General features: G+C 36.2%; 1 protein-coding gene across 1 annotated transcript in view; it reads left to right on the top strand.

Moving 5' to 3' along the window:
• The window catches only part of HMCN1 (hemicentin 1), a 521,171-nt gene that overhangs the window by 426,776 nt on the left and 70,655 nt on the right, over positions 1-23,740 (top strand). The window contains exons 83-89 of the mRNA XM_030873036.2: positions 901-1,114; positions 2,252-2,386; positions 2,789-2,979; positions 4,540-4,621; positions 8,533-8,802; positions 9,485-9,655; positions 9,785-9,955. Coding sequence (XP_030728896.2) covers positions 901-1,114; positions 2,252-2,386; positions 2,789-2,979; positions 4,540-4,621; positions 8,533-8,802; positions 9,485-9,655; positions 9,785-9,955 — 1,234 coding nt within the window. The remainder of the gene's footprint in view (positions 1-900; positions 1,115-2,251; positions 2,387-2,788; positions 2,980-4,539; positions 4,622-8,532; positions 8,803-9,484; positions 9,656-9,784; positions 9,956-23,740) is intronic.

Raw genomic sequence — 23,740 nt, 5'->3', positions numbered from 1 at the left:
TGGTGTGAAGGCTGCAGATAGAACAGGAAGGGGAAATGGGGAGTTCAGTTTTGGACATGAGTGTGAGATGTCTTTTAGACATCTAAGCAGAGAGTTGGAATGAAAAGTTCAATGTAGTTGAAATTTGGAAGAAACATCTGGGCTGGACATCCTGTTACTCATCAGTAGATAGATGATATTTAAAGCCATAAGACTGGATGAGATCACCAAAGAGGTGAGTGCAGATATAGAAGAAAAGAGAACTAAGACTGAGCCCTCTCACATACCAACATAAAGACATTAATGTGGAGGGGAAGCCAGCAAAAGGAGATGGAAAAGGAGCAACCAGTGAAGTAGGAAGGAAACTAGGGGAATGGGGTGTCCTGGAAGCCAAGTGAAGACATGGTTTTAAAAAGAAGGAAGCCAGAATTGTGTCAAATGCTGCCAATACATCTAATAAAGTGAGTGCCAAGAGCTGGATTTAGCAGGTGAAATTTTGGAATTGCAGGTGTTATTGCCCTTACTCTTGCCATTTCCTTTGATAATTTTGGTGGACTGTGGTGCCACATTACCCAGAGAGCCAACTATGCTGTCAAGATTCTAACAGCCTTTGGGACTATTTGCTCTTTATTTGTACATTGCAGTACAACAGTTGATGTTTAATAAACTTTAAAGTTTTCTGAGATCTTATTATTATAAATTCTATAGTTCTATAAGGTATGGGCTTTTGTTTAAATTCTTATACATTTTAAATTATGTTATTTACTAGCTAGCCAGATGGTTCAGACTACAAGATGGAAATTTAAACTGTCTTTAAAGAAGAGTGCTCCTTTGGGAACCAAGCTATGTAACTTTATGTATTATATGTAGTATAATGTAAGATTATGTAATTTTAAGCCGTATGATTTTTCTTTCTTTAAGCCAGAGGATTCTGGCACCTATACCTGCGTTGCTAACAATGCTGCAGGTGAAGACACACACACTGTCAGCCTGACTGTGCATGTTCTCCCCACTTTTACTGAACTTCCTGGAGATGTGTCATTAAATAAAGGAGAACAGCTACGATTAAACTGTAAAGCAACTGGTATTCCATTGCCCAAGTTAACATGGACCTTCAATAACAATATTATCCCAGGTTGGTAATTTAATTCTTAAGAAGTGAATGGTACACCCATAGAGAACTCAAAACCAATCTCCATTTTTTTTTTAAAGCCCAGGAGCCCTCATCCCTGGGAGGACAAGTGTCTCTATTTGTTAGACTTTATGACCAGCATAAAGATATTGTCTGTAAAGAGAAATTGTTGCATCCCAAAATTGAGTTCTGAAGTACTGCATTTACAAATGCCTTGCTGGAAAATTAGTAATAAGCTTGAGTTTTCTCTGCTATAAAGATTTATGTTAATCACTAGAATTCACCAACTGTATCACCTTAACAATAATAGTATATCTTACTAAAGAAAAATAAACCCTAAAAAACTTAATCAGTACTCTTTTCTGAAGGCGTAGTACTAACTTAGCTATTTCAATTTTTAAAGCTTAATTTTCCACATAATATTCAGCAGTATGAAACTTTAAAATATAATTTGAATGGGAGAGAACATGCAAGGTAAACATACTTAACAATCAGATATTGGCTGGTCTAATCAAAATCTTATTTAGTATTGATTATTTTAGGATTAGCATGTTTATCTTATACTCTATTCCAAGTATTGTAAATACCTTTGTAAATAATTATATCATCATCACCTATGGAGAAGTTCAAATTATTACAAAATTAATCTTGTTATTATTATTTATTACCTAACTAGCGTATATTTTCATGATTTCCCCTCTGAGCTGCCAGGTCAGTTGAATTATATTTTGATGTAAATTGTTTGGGAGGAAAAGTGGTGTGAGAAATGAAATGGAAAATGTCATATTTCTGAATGAAAGATTTTTTGAAACCCAGAGAGACTGTGAGCCAGCTTTAGGCAACCCTTTGAGATGAAAGGTGTACTTCAAATCGAAAATTAATTTTGAAAGATGTTTGTTTTCATTCTCTTCTCCTGTTCCTTCTTTTTTTTTCATTCTTCAAACAAGTGTCTAGAGACACAGCAAATAGCTCAGGAAGAAATCCCTGGAAAAGGCTCTCTCCTCCAGTGTCATAATGAGATCTCTTTGGTTCAGTTGCTAACCAATTCATAAATCTAACCTGCAAAATATTGAGCTGTACTGATTATTTTCCTAGGTTACTGAGAGGCATTTACGTTGCTTTCTACCTTGTTTCCTTCAGCCCACTTTGACAGTGTAAATGGACACAGTGAACTTGTTATTGAAAGGATGTCAAAAGAAGATTCGGGTACTTATGTGTGCACTGCAGAGAACAGCGTTGGTTTTGTGAAGGCAATTGGATTTGTTTATGTGAAAGGTAGATAAAAAGTCTTCTATTTTAAATTTATTTATGATGAATGGTTTGTGTTTTGCCTCCTTATTGTATAGTAATACAATATAACTTCAATTTATTAATCCATTTAGTCTTATTTCACAGATATGAAATTCATGACATAAAAAAAATTATGAACATTCAACTCAAAAGTAGGTAAGCAGTATGTAAAGAGATCATTTGGCACAAAATGGAATCATCCACTTAGGTTACTGAAATGGACAAAATTGTCTCATTGATTAGCATGAGCAATTAATTCTGGAAGATCCCTGGGGCTCAAACGTGGCTTTTCCCCTCTTCACTAAATCATCTTTTAAATAGATCAAAATCACAAAGAAATTATTGGAGCTTCCTTTTTCTTATACTCATCTTTTGTTATTTCCCCAGAACCTCCAGTCTTCAAAGGTGATTACCCTTCTAACTGGATTGAACCACTTGGTGGTAATGCAATCCTGAATTGTGAGGTGAAAGGTGATCCCGCCCCAACTATCCAGTGGAACAGAAGGGGGATGGATATTGAAATTAGCCACAGAATTCGGCAACTTGGAAACGGCTCCCTGGCCATTTATGGCACTATAGTAAGTCACACTGGAATTGTCAGTATGCACTTTAACTGTCACAATCAATGCCTCTCTATAGGTGCCATGGATGGGAAAAGTTTCTAATGCATTCCTATTTTAATCATAAAATCTGAGTCAATGGGTTCTTTTAAAAAACTGAAACAGTGGTTCAAATTGATGATTTTTAGCCCTTCAAAGAAGTACAAGCAATAAAATAATTTTGCTGCTTTGTTCTCCATCATTGACCTATTGTTCAACATCAGTAGATAACTTCCTCAAATCTGTTTTAGAATGCGGAAATTGAAGAATTACAACATTGTAAATTACAAATAAATGTTAGATTTCATCACCAAGTCGATAACTATATTAGGCTGTCCAAAAGTTTCAGTAATTCAGACAGTGATTAGTACTTTAAGTTATTCTAATTTGGGGGTCAAGTGAATGAGATATTTTATCTGAAAAATTCTTAACTAGACTAAATGAGGGTAATTTGTTAACCTACTGTTGAATTAGTTAATTAGTATATACTATCTAATCACCTGCTCCAATGGGCCACTCTCAGTCTTTTCTTCTCCTTGGCTTTATTTCAACCTTAGATGTTATTGATCGTCCCTTCAATTTTGAGATGATTTCTACCTCTAGCTACACGAATGAGTCTCAGGCTTCTTCATTACTGCTTTACCCCCCTTTTCCTCTACGCAAACATTACTACTGCTGAAGTCCTTGGTACTTCTTCTAATATCAATATTAATACTAATTTTTTTCCACCATACAATTTCAGATTCCTAACCCTGTACCTTCAACCCTGAAACTCTTTCAGGTTCCATTTACAGTTTCCTACTAGAAATCTCTATTTGGATAATGCATTGATACCCTGATTAAACAACTAAATCATCTGTCTCTCTCCTCCCACCCTCCTCCACTTCCTTCAATTCAGTTCCTCTTAACTGACTTACTCTTTCTATTAACAAGACCAGAATTCTTCTGTTCACAAGACCTTAGCAAAATCTGTGTCTCTAGTCATCAAATCTAAACTCATGTGGTCCTTATTTTCTATAATATATATGTATAAATTTGTGACTTACATTCTGTGATTTGTCATCATTAATAATTAGTTCCTCACTTTCTTTCCTACATTTCAAGCTTTCTAAATGGAGGCTAAGCTTAATGTTTTTTTTTAACAACCCCCATAAGAAAGAACTAGATATTCGTTGATTTGTTCTGATTATTTAATGCTTTTTAAGCTATCTATAAGAATAGTGTTGGCATTTTTCTTTAATGAGATAATTTTGGATAAATGATTGTAAAAAATGTGATTTTCTGCTTAGGTTTCCTGCCAGTTATTGTTCCCTGAGAGCAATGATACGTTGTTCAGAAAAAAATTAAGCTAGGAATTTCTTTCTCTTCTTTTCTTTAAAAAAAACAATCTATGTGGTTAAATATAGGTAAGTTTTTCTATTTCCATTGAAATACCGTCTCAAAAACAAAATTGCATATAAACAAGCATCATGGTAATAAAAAGTGATTTGCGCTGTTCTATAGGCACATATTTTTATAAAACACTGCTTATTTCCGTAGAATGAAGATGCCGGTGACTATACATGTGTAGCTACCAATGAAGCTGGGGTGGTGGAGCGCAGCATGAGTCTGACTCTGCAGAGTAAGCTGCTTAATCAAACTCTAATTAAACACTTGTTTTAAGAAATGTCCATTTAATTGTTCATTTAACTTCCTAGCAAGTACATTAATGGTAGCTTTCAGAGTCTGTCTAATTTACTTTTCTGCTGCTGATGGAGCAGCTGTTACCAAGCATAAGACTGATATAATTTTGCAATATATTTTATCTAACACATGCAGCTCACACTTGCAATTGCTCGGTAGCAGAGCCTTTTGTGTTGTTTGCAATATATTCAATCGAGTACCCTTCGTATAGCTCCTCACGGTTGTTGTAATGAACTTACAAAAATATCATTTTCTGGCACTTGAAAAATAAGTGTTGAAAATAAAGACTAATGTAAGTGAACTCAAGAGTGCTCCAGCTTGGGGCTTCCCTGGTGGCGCAGTGGTTGGGAGTCCACCTGCCGATGCAGGGGACACGGGTTCATGCCCCGGTCTGGGAAGATCCCACATGCCGCGGAGCGGCTGGGCCCGTGAGCCATGGCCGCTGAGCCTGCACGTCCGGAGCCTGTGCTCCGCAACGGGAGAGGCCACAACAGTGAGAGGCCCACGTACCGCAAAAAAAAAAGAGTGCTCCAGCTCGATTGCTGTCAATCTGCCGTGAAATAACTATGTGCTCCGAGCAGGATTATCATGTTCATGATGAAGGCCCTCAGTATAAACCATTGGAAGACAGGTTTTCATAATTAGAAAAACATGAAAGACTCCAATGGCTCCCTGGACAGTCCCCAGAACCACTTCAGGGGCTGACCCGAGAACAATGTTATTCGGTTGACAATTTAAGGAAATCAGCTTATTTTGAGACTAGGCTCAGTAATTAACAGGGTGAATTTATTTACATTTTCTTTATTCACTATTGAGAGATGCTGTAGACTAGCATTTACTAACAGCTGTTTGCCAAACTACTATATATATACCATATTTTCTTTATCCATTCATCCATTGAAAGACACACTCAGGTTGTTTGTATGTCTTGCTAAGACAATGTTTTATTAAAATACATATCTACCAAATGATAACTTTGTGGGGTGTCATTAGGAAAAAAGAGTGCCATGATTGAATAAGTCTGAGAAAAAAATAGATTAAACAAGGTTTATTCATTTATTAAATATATAAAGAGCACCTAGTATATGCCAAGCCCTGCTTAGGTGTACCAATTTCTTTACTGCAGATATTTCCAGAAATGTTAATATGCAGATGTGAGTTAGTTATAACTCAACAAGAGGAAAATATAATATTCTACATTTCCCAAAAAAAATGTTATTTCCATGAAACCTTCCTCACCCCTTTGTTGGGTGAGTGTAGGTAGGTCATCTCATGATTAATCTCTCCTGGAAGACTGTTCCACTGACAGTTTAAGAAAAGCTGCATTAGATTAGATTAGCTCATCTACATACTGACAATAGATTCATTGTAGTAAATGAGGGATATAAAAAAAGCCAAAAATATAATTTGTTTAAAATTAAGATTAAAGCACCAGAAGGAATGTTTTCATTTAGATAAAATGCTCGTATTTAACTGATCATTATGTGACTGATAGAATTAATTCAACTTTGAAAGATGTACATATGGAATTTTATTGTTGAATTAATTTATAGCCTTATGTGCAGTTGGAAATGTTCAAATGTGCAATCTAAATTAAGATTCTAAGTTTTATTTAACACTTTCTTTGGCCATAATAATATGAACAGACAAGCTCATCTATTCATTTTGTTGTTATTTAGTGTTACGTGATTAGTCTGAGGCATTTACTTTATTCAGCAACAGTTTATTGAATACATTATGTAATCTCATCACTGGGAGAGAAGGAAAAGCACCAGCCCTGAAAGTTCCTAGAGTGATGTTAATGTAAACATCAAGTAAGAAGGCCATTGTATAGGATGATGTGGGCATATATATGAATAATACATTAATAACACTCACTGAGGGATTCAAACCTCATATGAAATAATTACTTTTGTAAAAGACATGTCAGTGGTACCTTTACATAAAATACTAGCATAGTAATATCACAATAAAACACATTTTACTTCTGTTTTTGTTTTATGTTCCATCATTCCAGATACATTTCCTGGTCTATAATGTGCAGCCACTGCCTTGAATTATATGATTGCATTAACTCTCACTGAGCAAATCATTCCACCATTCAGTTCAGTCTCACTAAAACACCACTGTCATCCCGACATACTCTATCAAGAATAAGCACAATCCCCTTTGCTTTACCTATTCAAACATAAACGCTTCTGATTTTCTTATAAGATTTTAACCAAATGTTTAATACCTGCATGCTACTGCTCTCCTGGATGAATCATCCTTTCAAAACTAAACCCATCTCTATGCTATTTCCTTCTCTCCAGGGAGCCTCCTTTCTGCTATATGTAATCTTACTCATTTTTAAAAATCCAGTCCAAGCTTCTTCTCCATGAAGTCTTTCATATTCTATCCTGACACTGTAGACCAGTATAAAGATAAACATTCTGTCAGCAGTTTTTTGCAATTCCTTTTACATTCTTTCCAACAGCTTTATTTGAATAGCTATCATCCAGTATAGATACTGTTAACCTCTTCCTCCTTCTTGAAACTCCCTTTGGTTGCCAGGATACCCTTTTCTCCTGAGTTTCTTCAAGGAAGAAACTCAATTACAGGCTCATTTTCTGTCCATTTCTTAAATAATGATGTTGTAATAGTTTATGTCTTTGGATCTCTTCCTCTGATTTTAGACTCACTTCTGAAGCAATCTTATCCACTCATGAAAGACTCACAAATCTATATTTCTAGCCCATATCTCTATTCTGAGCTCTGGATATGAATATCCAACTGTGGTGTAGACATCTCCATTTGAATGTCCTACAGATATCTCAAGCTCAGCAGTTCTAAATGGATGCAAATTATCATTCCTTACTCCCTCCCAACAAATCTGTTCTATCTCCTATGTTCTGCTGGATTGCCCAAAGATATACTATATTGCCCAAATCAAAACCCTGTAGTCATCAATTCCTCCCTTTATTCCATACCATTCAATGGCTAAGTTCTATCACTCCCACCTTCTTAACAATTCTTGAATATTTTCCTTTTCCTCTTCATTTCCAGTGACATGCTTTTGTATGATCTGTTGAGTCACTATTGTTATGCTCCCAGATTACCACAATTTTACCTATTGTATACTAAATTCTATTCTACTACCAAATTCTACAGGTAAATTATAGCACAGCTCAATAATGGGTTATTTGTCTGTCTTATAAGTGGACTGTTAGCTCCTTGAGGCTACAAATTATATCTGTGCCCCCAGCATCTAGCACAATGCCTGGCAAAAAGTAGGTTCTTCATATATGTTTATTAAAGAATGATGACCACTGGTGAAAGAATAAGTTGATAATGAATCCCTACCTCAAAAATAATGTAAGGGAAAGAACTGAATGTTCACCATGTAAAACACAGACAAAAGCAATGATAGTAACAGCAACAGTACTAATAATATCGTGTGCTTACCTTGTTAACAATAACAATAGTCCTAATAATATTGTGTGCTTACCTTGTTGAAGAGCTGTGCTTACATCATCTTAGTCGAGTCAAACAAGATCCTGTGAACTAGGGACCATTTTTAAGGACACAATGATTCAAAAAGGTAGTAAAGAGCAGAGACAAAATTTGAATCCAGAAAAGCATGACTGCAGAGCCCATGCTCTAGGCTAGACTGCTTGGGGATTTTAAATTTTTGCCATTTACTAAATAAAACATTCTATCAATAGCCATTACAACCTTAATAGTTGAGAAGCTACAGTGTATTAAAAAATCAGCCTAACTTTTTTCAAAATAATGTTACTATATAATATGGCTTAAAATGTTAATATGATTCCACAAAAGCTAAGAAATACTATGTGCTTTTTTCCATAGGTCCTCCTGTTATCACTCTTGAGCCAATAGAAACTATTATTAATGCTGGTGGCAAAGTCGTCTTGAATTGTCAGGCAACTGGAGAGCCTCATCCAACCATTACATGGTCCCGTCAGGGGCACTCTATCCCCTGGGATGAGCGAATTAATGTGTTGTCCAACAACTCATTATATATCACCGCCGCTCAGAAAGAAGATACATCCGAATATGAATGTGTTGCTCGAAACTTGATGGGTTCTGTCCTTGTCAGAGTGCCAGTAATAGTCCAGGGTGAGTGTGATTCGTTCGCCCTGGGATATTCATGTTAAACAGCACCTGGAGTGATCGAAATCATAAAAATCGTTAAGCATCTTAGTCCAAGTCTCCTCTACCTTTAAGATACTTCTAGATTATAGGGCTAGGACAAAAATCACATCACAAACTGAAAGGACTGAAACAATACAGATGAGAGCTGCAGAATACCACGTTAATAATTCAAAATCCCGAACTGAATTTTGTATTCAAAACTAGGTTAAATTTATTCTCAAAAATCAATGCATATTTTTGCTTTAAAGAATGACTTATTTCCAAACGGTAAATAGCATATAAATTTCTTGGTCACTGACTCTTTCAACAGCCATGTCCAGATGAGTCAGGACTGGAGCTGGGAAGAAACCCTAGTTAGCAGTTTGAAGTTCTTCTCTCTTGCTTAGGTTTTTTTTTTTTTTTTTTAACATCTTTATTGGGGTATAATTGCTTTACAATGGTGTGTTAGTTTCTGCTTTATAACAAAGTGAATCAGTTATACATATCTTGCTTAGGTTTTAATTTTACAGTAAAGAAGAGCTTCCATAAGCAATCTCTCAGCCTTCATAGATTCAGCGCTAGACCCAGTGCATATCTTAAATGAAATCTGACTTAACAATTTTTTTACTTACAAAAACAGAGACCAAGTACAATGTTTTACTTGCAGTTCATGGTGGCTTTTCCCAGTGGTCAACCTGGAGATCCTGCAGTGTCACCTGTGGGAAAGGCATCCAAAAGAGGAGTCGTGTGTGCAACAACCCCTCTCCAGCCAATGGTGGGAAGCCTTGCCAGGGATCGGATTCAGAAATGCGGAACTGTCAACATAAGCTGTGTCCAGGTAAACCTCTTTATTCACCGGACAGGCACGTATTCAGTAGATACTCATTTCTGTTCCCTAACTATGGCTTGTCTCACTATTAGTTCTTTCAACTGAAATATATCTAATGGTGTAATGTGTCACCTTTAGTGGATGGTAACTGGTCAGAGTGGAGCCCTTGGGAAGAATGCACAAGGAGCTGCGGACATGGCAACCGAACCAGGACCAGAACTTGCAATAATCCATCAGCTCAGCATGGTGGGCAGCCATGTGAAGGGAATGCTGTGGAAATAATCATGTGCAACATTAGACCTTGCCCAGGTGAGAATCCACCAATAAGCAAAACTTGCATCTTTCTAACTCCTACAAAGGAGTTATAATTACCTTTTCTTCTTTATTGTGAAGAGATGTTATGGCCTCAACCCTTGAACATATTCATTTTCTGTGTTCTTAGTCCTGTCTCATGGATGAACTTGTGAAGGTATGACATTAATCAGTGTTACATCAAATACCTGATATAACTGAACATGATAAAAGGCTCTAAACTGTGGTGTATTTTTAATCATGTAGATTTAATCAAATTAATGGAATTTTAGAGATAATGAGGACCTTAGATAACAGCGAATCCAGTCATTCGTTTTCACATGAAATAAATGAAGCCTAGAGAGGTTAAAGACCTGCCCAGAAACACACAGCTGGTGAGGAGTAAAATAATATTAGCTACCATTCACTAAATATGTGTCATGTGCTAGGAACCATGCTCATCAGTACTTTATCTACATGTTGTTTTTGACTTTGTGAAACAACACTACAACATAGGTATTTTAGGGTTCTAGGTATCTTCACTGTAAGAACCTTTGCTGCAGGCAGTTTTGCTGCACAACTAAACAGACCGTAAGACAATTTTGTTGTAGAAGATAAAATAATAAAGATAAAATAAAAGAGGAACATTTAAAAGGATATAATTAAGATGAAAAATTAAAAACAAAATTTTTAAAACATTTTGTCATGAAAAATGAAAATACAGAAAATATTTGAATACATTTAAAATGTGTGTAAATTCATGTTATAGTTGTATTGGGGTATGTCTTAGAAAACGATGATACTTCCTTTCTCAGAGTTGATCATTAAGGATTCAGGATCTTTTGTTGGACATAAATTCTTTTTGATATACAAAAAATCTGCTGTAAGTCTTTTCAGATATCCCTGACTGTAAAATGAACAGACGAGGGATGCTATTTCTTATCAATATATGTAACATACATAACTGGTCCTACATATCTGGACTACATTTAAATGTTCCATCACAATTTCAGTCCTTATATTTCACCAAATCATCTAAGCCAGATTCTGTCCCAAATACCAAAATTCTGGGTACATAGTGTTCTCCACTATCAAATAGCAAAAAATTTCACCATTTTCAAGAAACTTACCGGGAAGCACGTAACCGTTTCCTTTTGCTGCGATAAGAGGAGCTTGATTCTTTTGCCTCCAACTTCTAATATTGTGTGATAGATTTTATAAAGACAGCTTGGAGAGCAATCTGTAGTATCTGAATTAGCTAAAGAATCGATAATTAATGCGCTTGAAGACCGTTATGAATTACTAGCCGCCCCTTTTATATTTGCCATAGCTTGGTAAACTTTTGCTTTTGACAGGTGAGAGTGATGACTGTGCTCACCAAAGGATTTGCAAACTGATATATTATCATTTTAGTATAGTATGCGATCTGGCTTTACACGCTCTCATTTCACATTTCCTGTAAGTTTTCTTATCACCGTATTTTCTATCAAGTCATTATACATAGTTGTTATCATCCACTATTTTAAGACCCTCACATCTGCTCGTCACTGTAGTGACCATTATGAGGCCTAAGATGTGTATAATATAAAAATGGGAGCACTGAGTCAGTGGAGAAATGAAACCACTGTCAACTAGTTGAAACCAAACTGTCGAACCTGTTGATCATTGTTTTATCTTTCACAGCAAAATTGCCTTACAGCCAATTAGTTGGTGGCAAAACTGTTTGGGGCAAATATTCTTACAGTGAATATACTGGGTGTGGTATATTAGGGCTCTTTCAGGTTAAAGTGACAGAAATCAAACTTAAATACGTAGCTTACATAGAAAATTCTACTTTCAGGTATGATTGAATCCAGGGATTTGGCTAATGTTTTTACTAGCATGTTTTCACTAGCATGTTTTCCATCTCTCATCTCTGCTTTCCTTTCTCTGCCTTTGTTTCTCCATTAAACTCTTTCCATGTGGTGGGAAATATGACTTCCGGCAGCTGGCTCACAGCGGCCTTATAATCTAAGGCCTCAGAGGAAAAAAGTTCCTCTCTCTCTCTCATAATTTGTATCAGCCTCTGCGAAAGAACCCTCTTTGATTTTGTTTGGGTCCCAGGCTCACCTCTGAACTCAGGTAGTCCAGGAGAAGGATACTGCTCTGAGAGCCAGCTTGGGCTAGTTGCCCACCTTGTATCAAGAGGGGCAAGGTTTCTTGTTTGACAGCCTGAAAGAAATCATATGGAATAGAAGAGTGGCTGTTAATTCATTCTTTTAATCATTCATTCATCCAACAGATACTTATTGAGCACCATTCTAACTGCTGTAATTAGAATATCATTCAGATATTGATAAGCATACAGGACAAACTCAAAGAGTTGAAGTGATAGAGCATAACTGGGAGAGCCACCTTAGCTGAGATGGTCTAAAAAAGGGATATTGACAAACAAAAATGAGTCGTAGTTACCTCTGCATTGGATATTGCATTCTATTGTACAGAAAAGGAAACTAAGATTCAGAAAATATATGATAATTAATTCATTGAGGTTACACACCTACTAAAAGTGAATTAAGGATTTGAACCCAGGTCTGTCTGATTCCCAAGCCAATTTGCTTAGATCCTGGGTATCTTGATTTGCAGTTCAGAACTTCTATTACGTTACAAAAATTAATTAACTGTTATGAAATCTTAAAATAAACCAAAAGCCAAGTTTTTTTAATCTTGAAAAATGAGAAATCTAATTATAATAGAATAATATATCAAAGTAAAAAGAACCAGAAATACTGGATTAGAGCAACCTTTGTACAGTTTGTCAGCTATGATATCTAATGTCTATATAATGAAAAGGTAAATGATATTAGTAAATGTCATAAAACAAAAGTCAGGATTTTTTTTCTCTTCATGTTGAGTAACTATTGGCTTACTGCTGTTTTGCTCACTTTTCTGTTGGTTTACTGTTCTTCTGTCTTTCTTTGGTTATCTCCCAGCCTCTATATTGATTGAATTTAGCTGTTATTTTGGCATATTGTCAGTGGTGTTCTGGATCTTGCCACTGAGAGCATGTATCTCTTCCCACTGAGAGTTTAGTGACATCATATTAGTAGGTAGATATTGACCACAGTGGGAGTGTTTGGTACCACAAAAATTGCAGATGCTATAATTCAGAGTTTCCCTCCCTACTCCCAGAGAGCTGGTTGTTAAACATTTATCAGTATACCACTGCAAAATGGGCAAATAGCCAAAGATAGTCTTTTTCATCCAGGGGGTATGTCAGCACCTTAGGGACTGAAGAGATTTTCTTTTTATACATGGTTGGATTCAACTTGCTAATATTTTGTTGAGAATTTTTACATCTACGTTCATGAGAGATATTGGCCTGTAGTTTCCTTTTCTTATAATGTCTTTGTCTGGTTTTGGTATTAGGGTAACGCTGGTCTCATAGAATGAGTTAGGAAGTAGTCTCTCTGCTTCTGTCCTCTGAAAGAAAGATAGAGAATTGGTATAATTTTTTCCACAAACATTTGGTAAAATTCAGCAGGGAACCCATCTGGTACTGGTGTTTTCTGTTTTGGAAGGTTATTAATTATTGGTTCAATTTCTTTAATAGATCCCCCCTCTTTTATTTCTGATATTAATAATTTGTATTCTCTCTCTCTCTTTTTTTCTTGGCTAGCCTGGCTAGAGGCTTATTGATTTTATGATCTTTTCAAAGAACCAGCTTTGGGTTTCATTGATTTTTATCTATTGATTTCCTACTTTCATTTTCACTGATTTCTGCTCTAATTGTTACTGTTTCTTTTCATCTTACTTTGGATTTAATTTGCTCTTCTTTTTTAGTTTCCTAACGTAGAAATGTAGATAATTTATTTTGATCTTTTCTAATATATGCATTCAATGCTATGAACTTCCTTCCCTCTAAGCATTACTTTTGCTGCATCCCACAAATTTTGATAACTTATGTTTTCATTTAATTCAAAATATTTTTAATATCTCTTTAGATTTCTTCTTTGACCTAGGTATTATTTAGTAGTGTGTTGTTTAGTCTCCACATATTTGGGGATTTTGCAGCTATCTTTCTGTTATTGATTTCTAGCTTGATTCCATTGTGATCTGAGAGAGACATTATATGATTTCTATTCTTTTAAATTTGTTAAAGTGGATTTTATGGCTCAGAATGTATTCTACCTTGGTGAATGTTCCATGTGAGCCTGAGAAGAATGTTTATTCTGCTGTTGTTGGATGAAATAGTATATAGATGTCAACTACATCCAGTTGATTGATGTTGTTCTTGAGTTCAATCCTTTCCTTACTGATTTTCTGCCTGCTGGATCTGTCCATTTCTGATAGAGGAGTATTGGAGTCTCTGTCTATTATGGTGGATTCATCCATTTCTCTTTGCAGTTCTGTTAGTTTTTGCCTCACATGGTTTAATGAGATTTTCTTTTAGTAAAAATTTGTGCTTAATCAAACTTACAGAAAAGTTGCAAGAATTGTACAAGGAACTTATGTATACCCCTACCCAGATTCACCTATTCTGTATATTTCCTAAAACAAGAACATTCTCTTTTATAAACAGTTATCAAAATCAAGAAATTTAACATTCATACAATACTAATTAAGTCTTATTACCTAATCCACAGTTCACATTAAAATTTTATTAGTTGTCCCAGTCATATATGCTTCATAACTCTTTTTCCCACTGCAAGATCTAGTCCAGGATCACACTTGTGTTTATGTGTCAAGTCTCTTTAGTCCCTTTCAACTGGAACAATTCCTTAGTCACTTTTTACCTTTTATGGCCTTGCTATTTTTTAAGTATACAGGCTAATCATTTTGTAAAAGAGTTTCCATTTAGATGTGTCTGATATTTCTTCATGATTAGATTCAGGTTTTGCATTTTGGCAGAAACATCACAGAAATGGTTTTGTGTCCTTCTCAGTGCATCATATGAGATAGTGTATGATGTCAGAATTTGTCCCAAGCTGGTGATGTTAACTTTGTTCACTTGTTTAAAGTGGTGTCTTCCACTGTGTCGTTACTATTTTTACCTTTGTAACTAATAAGTATTTTGTAGGGAAACTTAAAGACTTCATAAACATCTTGTTTCTTGTCAATCTTTTATCTACTAGTTTTAGCATCTACTTATGATTTATTTTTGTTTTAAATCAGCTATTGCTATGATCTTACAAAACATTTATAACTCCATCATATCTTCTACATCTATTATTGGCTTTCTTTTTTTTTTTTAATTGCATTTTTTCTTTGTTTTTTTTGCTCTTTGGCCATGCCGTGCACCATGTGGGATCATAGTTCCCAATCAGGGATTGAACCCACACCCTCTGCATTGGAAGCACAGAATCTTAACTACTCAAACGCCAGGGAAGTCCCCTACTGGCTTTCTATTGTAAGAAAGAATTTTCTTTCTCTTTCTCCTTTTTTTTCAGTTATATCAGTAAGAACTCAAATATCATTTCATTCAGTGGTTTATAATGCACTACTGTCTTCATTTATTGTGATGCACAAATTGTCCTAGATTTGGTTAGTGGAGATCCCTTGAGGGATCCTAGCTTCAGTGTCCTCTTGATATGTCCCCATCATTTCATGAACGCTTCGACTTTCTGGTACGAATTGATATTTTAGGCCTATCTTGTCCTCCCCCAGTTAGAAGATATTTCTAAACTGACAATCCTCCCTCTAAAAAAGATGGGTATCTTCTGGGGTAGGCCATCCTGCTGCCATTTGAGACAATCATAAAAAATATATTGTTACAGATAAAGAATGAGCTTTTTTTAAGTGTTATTCTGAAAATCGTTGAACTTTGAGTGAAGAATAGCAGTACTAGCTCAGAGCTCACACTCATGTAATACTGTGTGTCTTACACTGCTCAAGGACTTTTCATCTATCAACTCATTATTCCTCATGCCCATCCTAATAAGGTAGGTTCTTTGCTTATCCATATATGGCAGATGGTGAAACTAGGCGCACAGAAGCCAAGTAACTTGTCAAGGATCGTACAGCTAGTAAGGGCAGAGTGGTTATTCAGGCCCAGGGCATCTGCTCCAGAATCCCTGCTTATAAGCACCATGCTCTCCTACCTTTCCAGAATCACAACTGCAACATAGTATAACAACCAACTCGTCTATTATATTTTACTTTATTTTTCAATGTACTAATTCCTCCATAGCTGTTTTCTTTTGTATTATATTATTTAGATACCATGATGTTTTATGCCTTCTCTGGTTTATATTGTCTTTCCTCTTTTTCTTGCTATCGTTCCACTCACATCAAAGAAACATTTCAACTCTACCGCATTTTATGCCATGAAATTTAATTTTGGTTAGGGTTTTCTGTATTGATTTTAAAAAATTAAAGGATCTTAAGCTGGAAACCTCTATTCATATATAATAGAAACTACACAGATAATAAATGAACAAATGTCACCTAATTGTGGTCCTCCAAAAAATGCATGTATCATAAGTCTTTATATTGTAAGAGATAAAGACTTTTGTTAACCAACAGCCTTGGAAATAGAACATATTAAAATGATTGGAATGGCAGAATTTTGAAATCCCATAGTCCATATATAAGAACCATGAGCATCAGTAATCTGAATTAATAAAGAAGTAGTCTTGAGTAATATTTGCCATTTAATTAAAGGCCTTCTTTCCTTTTATGTTTAGTCAAATAACTTTTAGTGCAGATTCTTGTCAGGTGAAATAAATTTGTGTGACTGTCTAAAAAGTATACGAATATGTAGTCAATTCAACTAGAAAACAGTTAATTAAAAGAAAATTCAAGATGTGTTTTAAAATATTTTCTAAACAAAGCAACCAAATGATAATTCCATTCCTTGTTTTTCAACTTATTCTTATAGACTGGGTTAAGAGAATATTTAGACAAGACCTTACAGCCCTATGGTTCATATCTTGGTTAAACTGGGTGACCACAACAACAAACTTTTTGAGCCCTACATCTAGAAAATACCCCTCAACAAAACTATGACCTGATACTGACTTATACATAAGAGAAACCATAATGTTGATTCTCAGCCCCTGCACCTGGTAGGAAACATAATGTTGTTTCAGTCTTCTGGTCAGATGGTGTAATATGTTAGTTACCAAAAGGAAGGCCTTAATATCATTCCTTGGAAACTCCTGGTCAATTTTTACTGTTGTTTAGGAAGCTGGTGGGTGTGTTATTCAGAACTCTTAATTCATGAATATTATGTAATGGGGAAAATTTTTCAAAGAGTTACAACTGTGCAAATCATCATGTTGTTGAAAAGTCCAAGTACATTTTAAATGTGAAGGTGAATCAGGCTTAAAGATGTGGCCTTGCAGTCTGGGGTCCAGCTTATCATTATGGAGACATTTGTATTGTCCATAACCGTATCTAGATTTGTTATACAGCTTTGCTTCTTAGCTTCTGGTCCCTTCCACTTTCTCCAGAGCTTAGAGTACAAATACTTAGCTACGGGTAAAAGCTCAGATTTTATTTACATATAGTAGTTTGATTAAATTAAATTAAATTTTTTTCGGGGGGTGCTCTTTTTTTTACATCTTTATTGGAGTATAATTGCTTTAAAATGGTGTGTTAGTTTCTGCTTTATAACAAAGTGAATCAGTTATACATATACGTATGTTCCCATATCTCTTCCCTCGTGCGTCTCCCTCCCTCCCACCCTCCCTATTCCACCCCTCCAGGCGGTCACAAAGAACCGAGCTGATCTCCCTGTGCTATGCAGTTGCTTCCCACTAGCTATCTACCTTACGTTTGATAGTGTATATATGTCCATGCCTCTCTCTCGCTTTGTCACAGCTTCCAATTCCCCCTCCTCATATCCTCAAGTCCATTCTCTAGTAGGTCTGTGTCTTTATTCCTGTCTTACCCCTAGGTTCTTCATGACATTTTTTTTTCTTAAATTCCATATATATATATGTTAGCATACGGTATTTGTCTTTCTCTTTCTGACTTACTTCACTCTGTATGACAGACTCTAGGTCTATCCACCTCATTACAAATAGCTCAATTTCATTTCTTTTTATGGCTGAGTAATATTCCATTGTATATATGTGCCACATCTTCTTTATCCATTCATCCGATGGTGGACACTTAGGTTGTTTCCATCTCCGGGCTATTGTAAATAGAGCTGCAATGAACATTTTGGTACATGACTCTTTTTGAATTATGGTTTTCTCAGGGTATATGCCCAGTAGAGGGATTGCTGGGTCATATGGTAGTTCTACCTTTAGTGTTTTAAGGAACTTCCATACTGTTTTCCATAGTGGCTGTATCAATTTACATTCCCACCAACAGTTCAAGAGGGTTCCCTTTTCTCCACACCCTCTCCAGCATCTATTGTTTATAGATTTTTTGATGATGGCCATTCTGACCAGTGTGAGGAGATACCTCACTGTAGTTTTGATTTGCATTTCTCTAATGATTAATGATGTTAAGCATTCTTTCATGTGTTTGTTGGCAGTCTGTATATCTTCTTTGAAGAAATGTCTATTTAGGTCTTCTGCCCATTTTTGGATTGGGTTGTTTGTTTTTTTGTTATTGAGCTGCATGAACTGCTTATAAATTTTGGAGATTAATCCTTTGTCACTTGCTTCATTTGTAAATATTTTCTCCCATTCTGAGGGTTGTCTTTTGGTCTTGTTTATGGATTCCTTTCCTGTGCAAAAGATTTGAAGTTTCATTAGGTCCCATTTGTTTATTTTTGTTTTTATTTCCGTTTCTCTGGGAGGTGGGTCAAAAAGGATCTTGCTGTGATTTATGTCATAGAGTGTCCTGCCTATGTTTTCCTCTAAGAGTTTGATAGTTTCTGGCCTTACATTTAGGTCTTTAATCCATTTTGAGCTTATTTTTGTGTATGATGTTAGGAAGTGATCTAATCTCATACTTTTACATGTACCTGTCCAGTTTTCCCAGTAAGACTTATTGAAGAGGCTGTCCTTTCTTCACTGTACATTCCTGCCTCCTTTATCAAAGATAAGGTGACCATATGTGCGTGGGTTTATCTCTGGGATTTCTATCCTGTTCCATTGATCTATCTTTCTGTTTTTGTGCCAGTACCATACTGTCTTGATTACTGTAACTTTGTAATATAGTCTGCAGTCAGGGAGCCTGATTCCTCGAGCTCCATTTTTCTTTCTCAAGATTGCTTTGGCTTTTTGGGGTCTTTTTTGTTTCCATACAAATTGTGAAATTTTTTGTTCTAGCTCTGTGAAAAATGCCACTGGTAGTTTGATAGGGATTGCATTGAATCTGTAGATTGTTTTGGGTAGTAGAGTCACTTTCACAATGTTGATTCTTCCAATCCAAGAACATGGTATATCTCTCCATCTATTTGTATCATCTTTAATTTCTTTCATCAGTGTCTTATAATTTTCTGCATACAGGTCTTTTGTCTCCTTAGGTAGGTTTATTCCTAGATATTTTATTCTTTTTGTTGCAATAGTAAATGGGAGTGTTTTCTTGATTTTACTTTCAGATTTCTCATCACTAGTGTATAGGAATGCCAGAGATTTCTGTGCATTAATTTTGTATCCTGCTATTTTACCAAATTCATTGATTAGCTCTAGTAGTTTTCCGGTAGCATCTTTAGGATTCTCTATGTAGAGTATCATGTCATCTGCAAACAGTGACAGCTTTATTTCTTCTTTTCCAAGTTGGATTCCTTTTATTTCCTTTTCTTCTCTGATTGATGTGGCTAAAACTTCCAAAACTATGTTGAATAAGAGTGGTGAGAGTGGGCAACCTTGTCTTGTTCGTGATCTTAGTGGAAATGCTTTCAGTTTTTCACCATTGAGGACGATGTTGGCTGTGGGTTTGTCATATATGGACTTTATTATGTTGAGGAAAGTTCCCTTTACGGCTACTGGAGGGTTTCTATCATAAATGGGTGTTGAATTTTGTCGAAAGCTTTCTCTGCATCTATTCAGATGATCATATGGCTTTTCTCCTTCAATTTCTTAATATGGTGTATCACGTTGATTGATTTGCATATATTGAAGAATGCTTGCATTCCTGGAATAAACCCCACTTGATCATGGTGTATGATCCTTTTAATGTTCTGTTGGATTCTGTTTGCTAGTATTTTGTTGAGGATTTTTGCATCTATGTTCATCGGTGATATTGGCCTGTAGTTTTCTTTCATTGTGACATCCTTGTCTGGTTTTGGTATCAAGGTGATGGTTGCCTCGTAGACTGAGTTTGGGAGTGTTCCTCCCTCTGCTATATTTTGGAAGAGTTTCAGAAGGATAGGTGTTAGCTCTTCTCTAAATGTTGGATAAAATCTCCCTGTGAAGCCATCTGGTCCTGGGCCTTTGTTTGTTGGAAGATTTTTAATCACCGTTTCAATTTCACTGCTTGTGATTGGTCTCTTCTTATTTTCTATTTCTTCCTGATTCAGTCTTGGCAGGTTGTGCATTTCTAAGAATTTGTCCATTTCTTCCAGGTTGTCCATTTTATTGGCATAGAGTTGCTTGTAGTAATCTCTCATGATCTTTTGTATTTCTGCAGTGTCAGTTGTTACTTCTCCTTTTTCATTTCTAATTCTATTGATTTGAGTCTTCTCCCTTTTTTTCTTGATGAGTCTGGCTAATGGTTTATCAATTTTGTTTATCTTCTCAAAGAACCAGCTTTTAGTTTTATTGATCTTTGCTATTGTTTCCTTCATTTCTTTTTCATTTATTTCTGATCTGATTTTTATGATTTGTTTCCTTCTGCTAGCTTTGGGTTTTTTTTGTTCTTTCTCTAATTGCTTTAGGTGCAAGGTTATGTTGTTTATTCAAGATGTTTCCTGTTTCTTAAGGTAGGATTGTATTGCTATAAACTTCCCTCTTAGAACTGCTTCTGCTGCATCCCATAGGTTTTGGGTCATCATGTCTCCATTGTCATTTGTTTCTAGGTATTTTTTAATTTCCTCTTTGATTTCTTCAGTGATCACTTCGTTATTAAGTAGTGTATTGTTTAGCCTCCATGTGTTTGTATTTTTTACAGATCTTTTCCTGTAATTGATATATAGTCTCATAACGTTGTGGTTGGAAAAGATACTTGATACAATTTCAGTTTTCTTAAATTTACCAAGGCTTGATTTGTGACCCAAGATATGATCTATACTGGAGAATGTTCCATGAGCACTTGAGAAAAATGTGTATTCTGTTGATTTTGGATGAAGTGTCCTATAAATATCAATTAAGTCCATCTTGTTTAATGTATCATTTAAAGCTTGTGTTTCCTTATTTATTTTCATTTTGGATAATCTGTCCATTGGTGAAAGTGGGGTGTTAAAGTCCCCTACTATGAATGTGTTACTGTTGATTTCATCTTTTATGGCTGTTAGTATTTGCCTTATGTATTGAGGTGCTCCTATGTTGGGTGCATAAATATTTACAATTGTTATATCCTCTTGGATCGATCCCTGGATCATTCTGTAGTGTCCTTCTTTGTCTCTTCTAATAGTCTTTATTGTAAAGTCTATTTTGTCTGATATGAGAATTGCTACTCCAGCTTTCTTTTGGTTTCTATTTGCATGAAATATCTTTTTCCATCCCCTTACTTTCAGTCTCTATGTGTCTCTAGGTCTGAAGTAGGTTTCTTGTAGACAACATATATATGGTTCTTGGTTTTGTATGCATTCAGACAATCTGTGTCTTTTGGTGGGAGTATTTAGTCATTTTACATTTAAGGTTATTATCGATATGTATGTTCCTATTCCCATTTTCTTAATGGTTTTGGGTTTGTTATTGTAGGTCTTTTCCTTCTCTTGTGTTTCTTGCCTAGAGAAGTTCCTTTAGCCTTTGTTGTAAAGCTGGTTTCATGGTGCCGAACTCTCTCAGCTTTTGCTTGTCTGTAAAGGTTTTTATCTCTCCATCAAATCTGAATGAGATCCTTGCTGGGTAGAGTAATCTTGGTTGCAGGTTTTTCTCCTTCATCACTTTCAATATGTCCTGCCACTCCCTTCTGGCTTGCAGAGTTTCTGCTGAGAGATCAGCTGTTAACCTTATGGGGATTCCCTTGTGTGTTAGTTGTTGTTTTTTCCTTGCTGCTTTTAATATGCTTTCTTTGTATTTAATTTTTGACAGTTTGATTAATATGGGTCCTGGTGTATTTCTCCTTGGATTTATCCTGTATGGGACTCTCTGTGCTTCCTGGACTTGATTAACTATTTCCTTTCCCATATTAGGGAAGTTTTCAACTATCATCTCTTTAAATATTTTCTCAGTCCCTTTCTTTTTCTCTTCTTCTTCAGGGACCCCTATAATTCGAATGTTGGTGCGTTTAATGTTGTCCCAGAGGTTCCTGAGACTGTCCTCAGTTCTTTTCATTCTTTTTTCTTTATTCTGCTCTGCAGTAGTTATTTCCACTATTTTATCCTCCAGGTCACTTATCCATTCTTCTACCTCAGTTATTCTGGTATTGATCCCTTCTAGAGTATTTTTCATTTCATTTACTGTGTTGTTCATCGTTGCTTGTGTCATCTTTAGTTCCTCTAGGTCCCTGTTAAATGTTTCTTGCATTTTGTCTATTCTATTGGCAAGAGTTTGGATCATCTTTACTATCATTATTCTGAATTCTTTTTCAGGTAGACTGCCTATTTCCTCTTCATTTGTTAGATCTGGTGGGTTTTTATCTTGCTCCTTCATCTGCTGTGTGTTTTTCTGTCTTCTCATTTTGCTTATCTTACTGTGTTTGGGGTCTCCTTTTTGCAGGCTGCAGGTTCATAGTTCCCGTTGATTTTGGTCTGTCCCCAGTGGCTAAGGTTGGTTCAGTGGGTTGTGTAGGCTTCCTGGTGGAGGGGACTAGTGCCTGTGTTCTGGTGGATGAGGCTGGATCTTGTCTTTCTGGTGGGCAGGTCCACGTCTGGTGGTGTGTTTTGGGGTGTCTGTGGACTTATTATGGTTTTAGGCAGGCTCTCTAATGGATGGGGTTGTGTTCCTGTCTTGCTAGTTGTTTGGCATAGGGTGTCCAGCACTGTAGCTTGCTGGTCGTTGAGTGGAGCTGGGTGGTGGTGTTGAGATGGAGATCTCTGGGAGATTTTCGCTGTTTGATATTATGTGGAGCTGGGAGGTCTCTTGTGGACCAGTGTCCTGAAGTTGGCTCTCCCACCTCAGAGGCACAACACTGACTCCTGGCTGCAGCACCAAGAGCCTTTCATCCACATGGCTCAGAATAAAAGGGAGGAAAAAGTAGAAAGAAAGAATTACTAGAAGAAAGGAAGGAAGGAAGGAAGGAAGCAGGAAGGAGGGAAGGAAGGAAAAAAGAAAGAAAGAAGATAAAGTAAAATTAGATAAAGTAAGATAAAATGTTATTAAAATAAAAAATAATTATTAAGAAAACAAATTTAAAAAAACGGACGGATAGAACCCTAGGACAAATGGTGGAAGCAAAGCTATAGACAAAATCTCACACAGAAGCATACACATACACACTCACAAAAAGAGGAAAAGGGGGGAAAAAAATCATAAATCTTGCTCTCAAAGTCCACCTCCTCTATTTGGGATGATTCGTTTTCTATTCATGTATTCCATAGATGCAGGGTACATCAAGTTGACTGTGGAGATTTAATCCGCTGCTCCTGAGGCTGCTGGGAGAGATTTCCCTTTCTCTTCTTTGTTCGCACAGCTCCGGGGGTTCAGCTTTGGATTTGGCCCCACCTCTGCGTGTAGGTCTCTGGAGGGCGTTTGTTCTTCACTCAGACAGGACGGGGTTAAAGCAGCAGCTGATTCGGGGGCTCTGGCTCACTCAGGCCGGCGGGGAGGGAGGGGCACGCAGTGCGGGGCGGGCCTGCGGCGGCAGAGGCCAGCATGA

This window comes from Globicephala melas, chromosome 1 (assembly GCF_963455315.2).
Source record: "Globicephala melas chromosome 1, mGloMel1.2, whole genome shotgun sequence".
Classification (NCBI taxonomy): domain Eukaryota; kingdom Metazoa; phylum Chordata; class Mammalia; order Artiodactyla; family Delphinidae; genus Globicephala; species Globicephala melas.
Note: the sequence above shows the minus strand (reverse complement) of the source record. Positions and strands in the feature narration are given on the sequence as shown.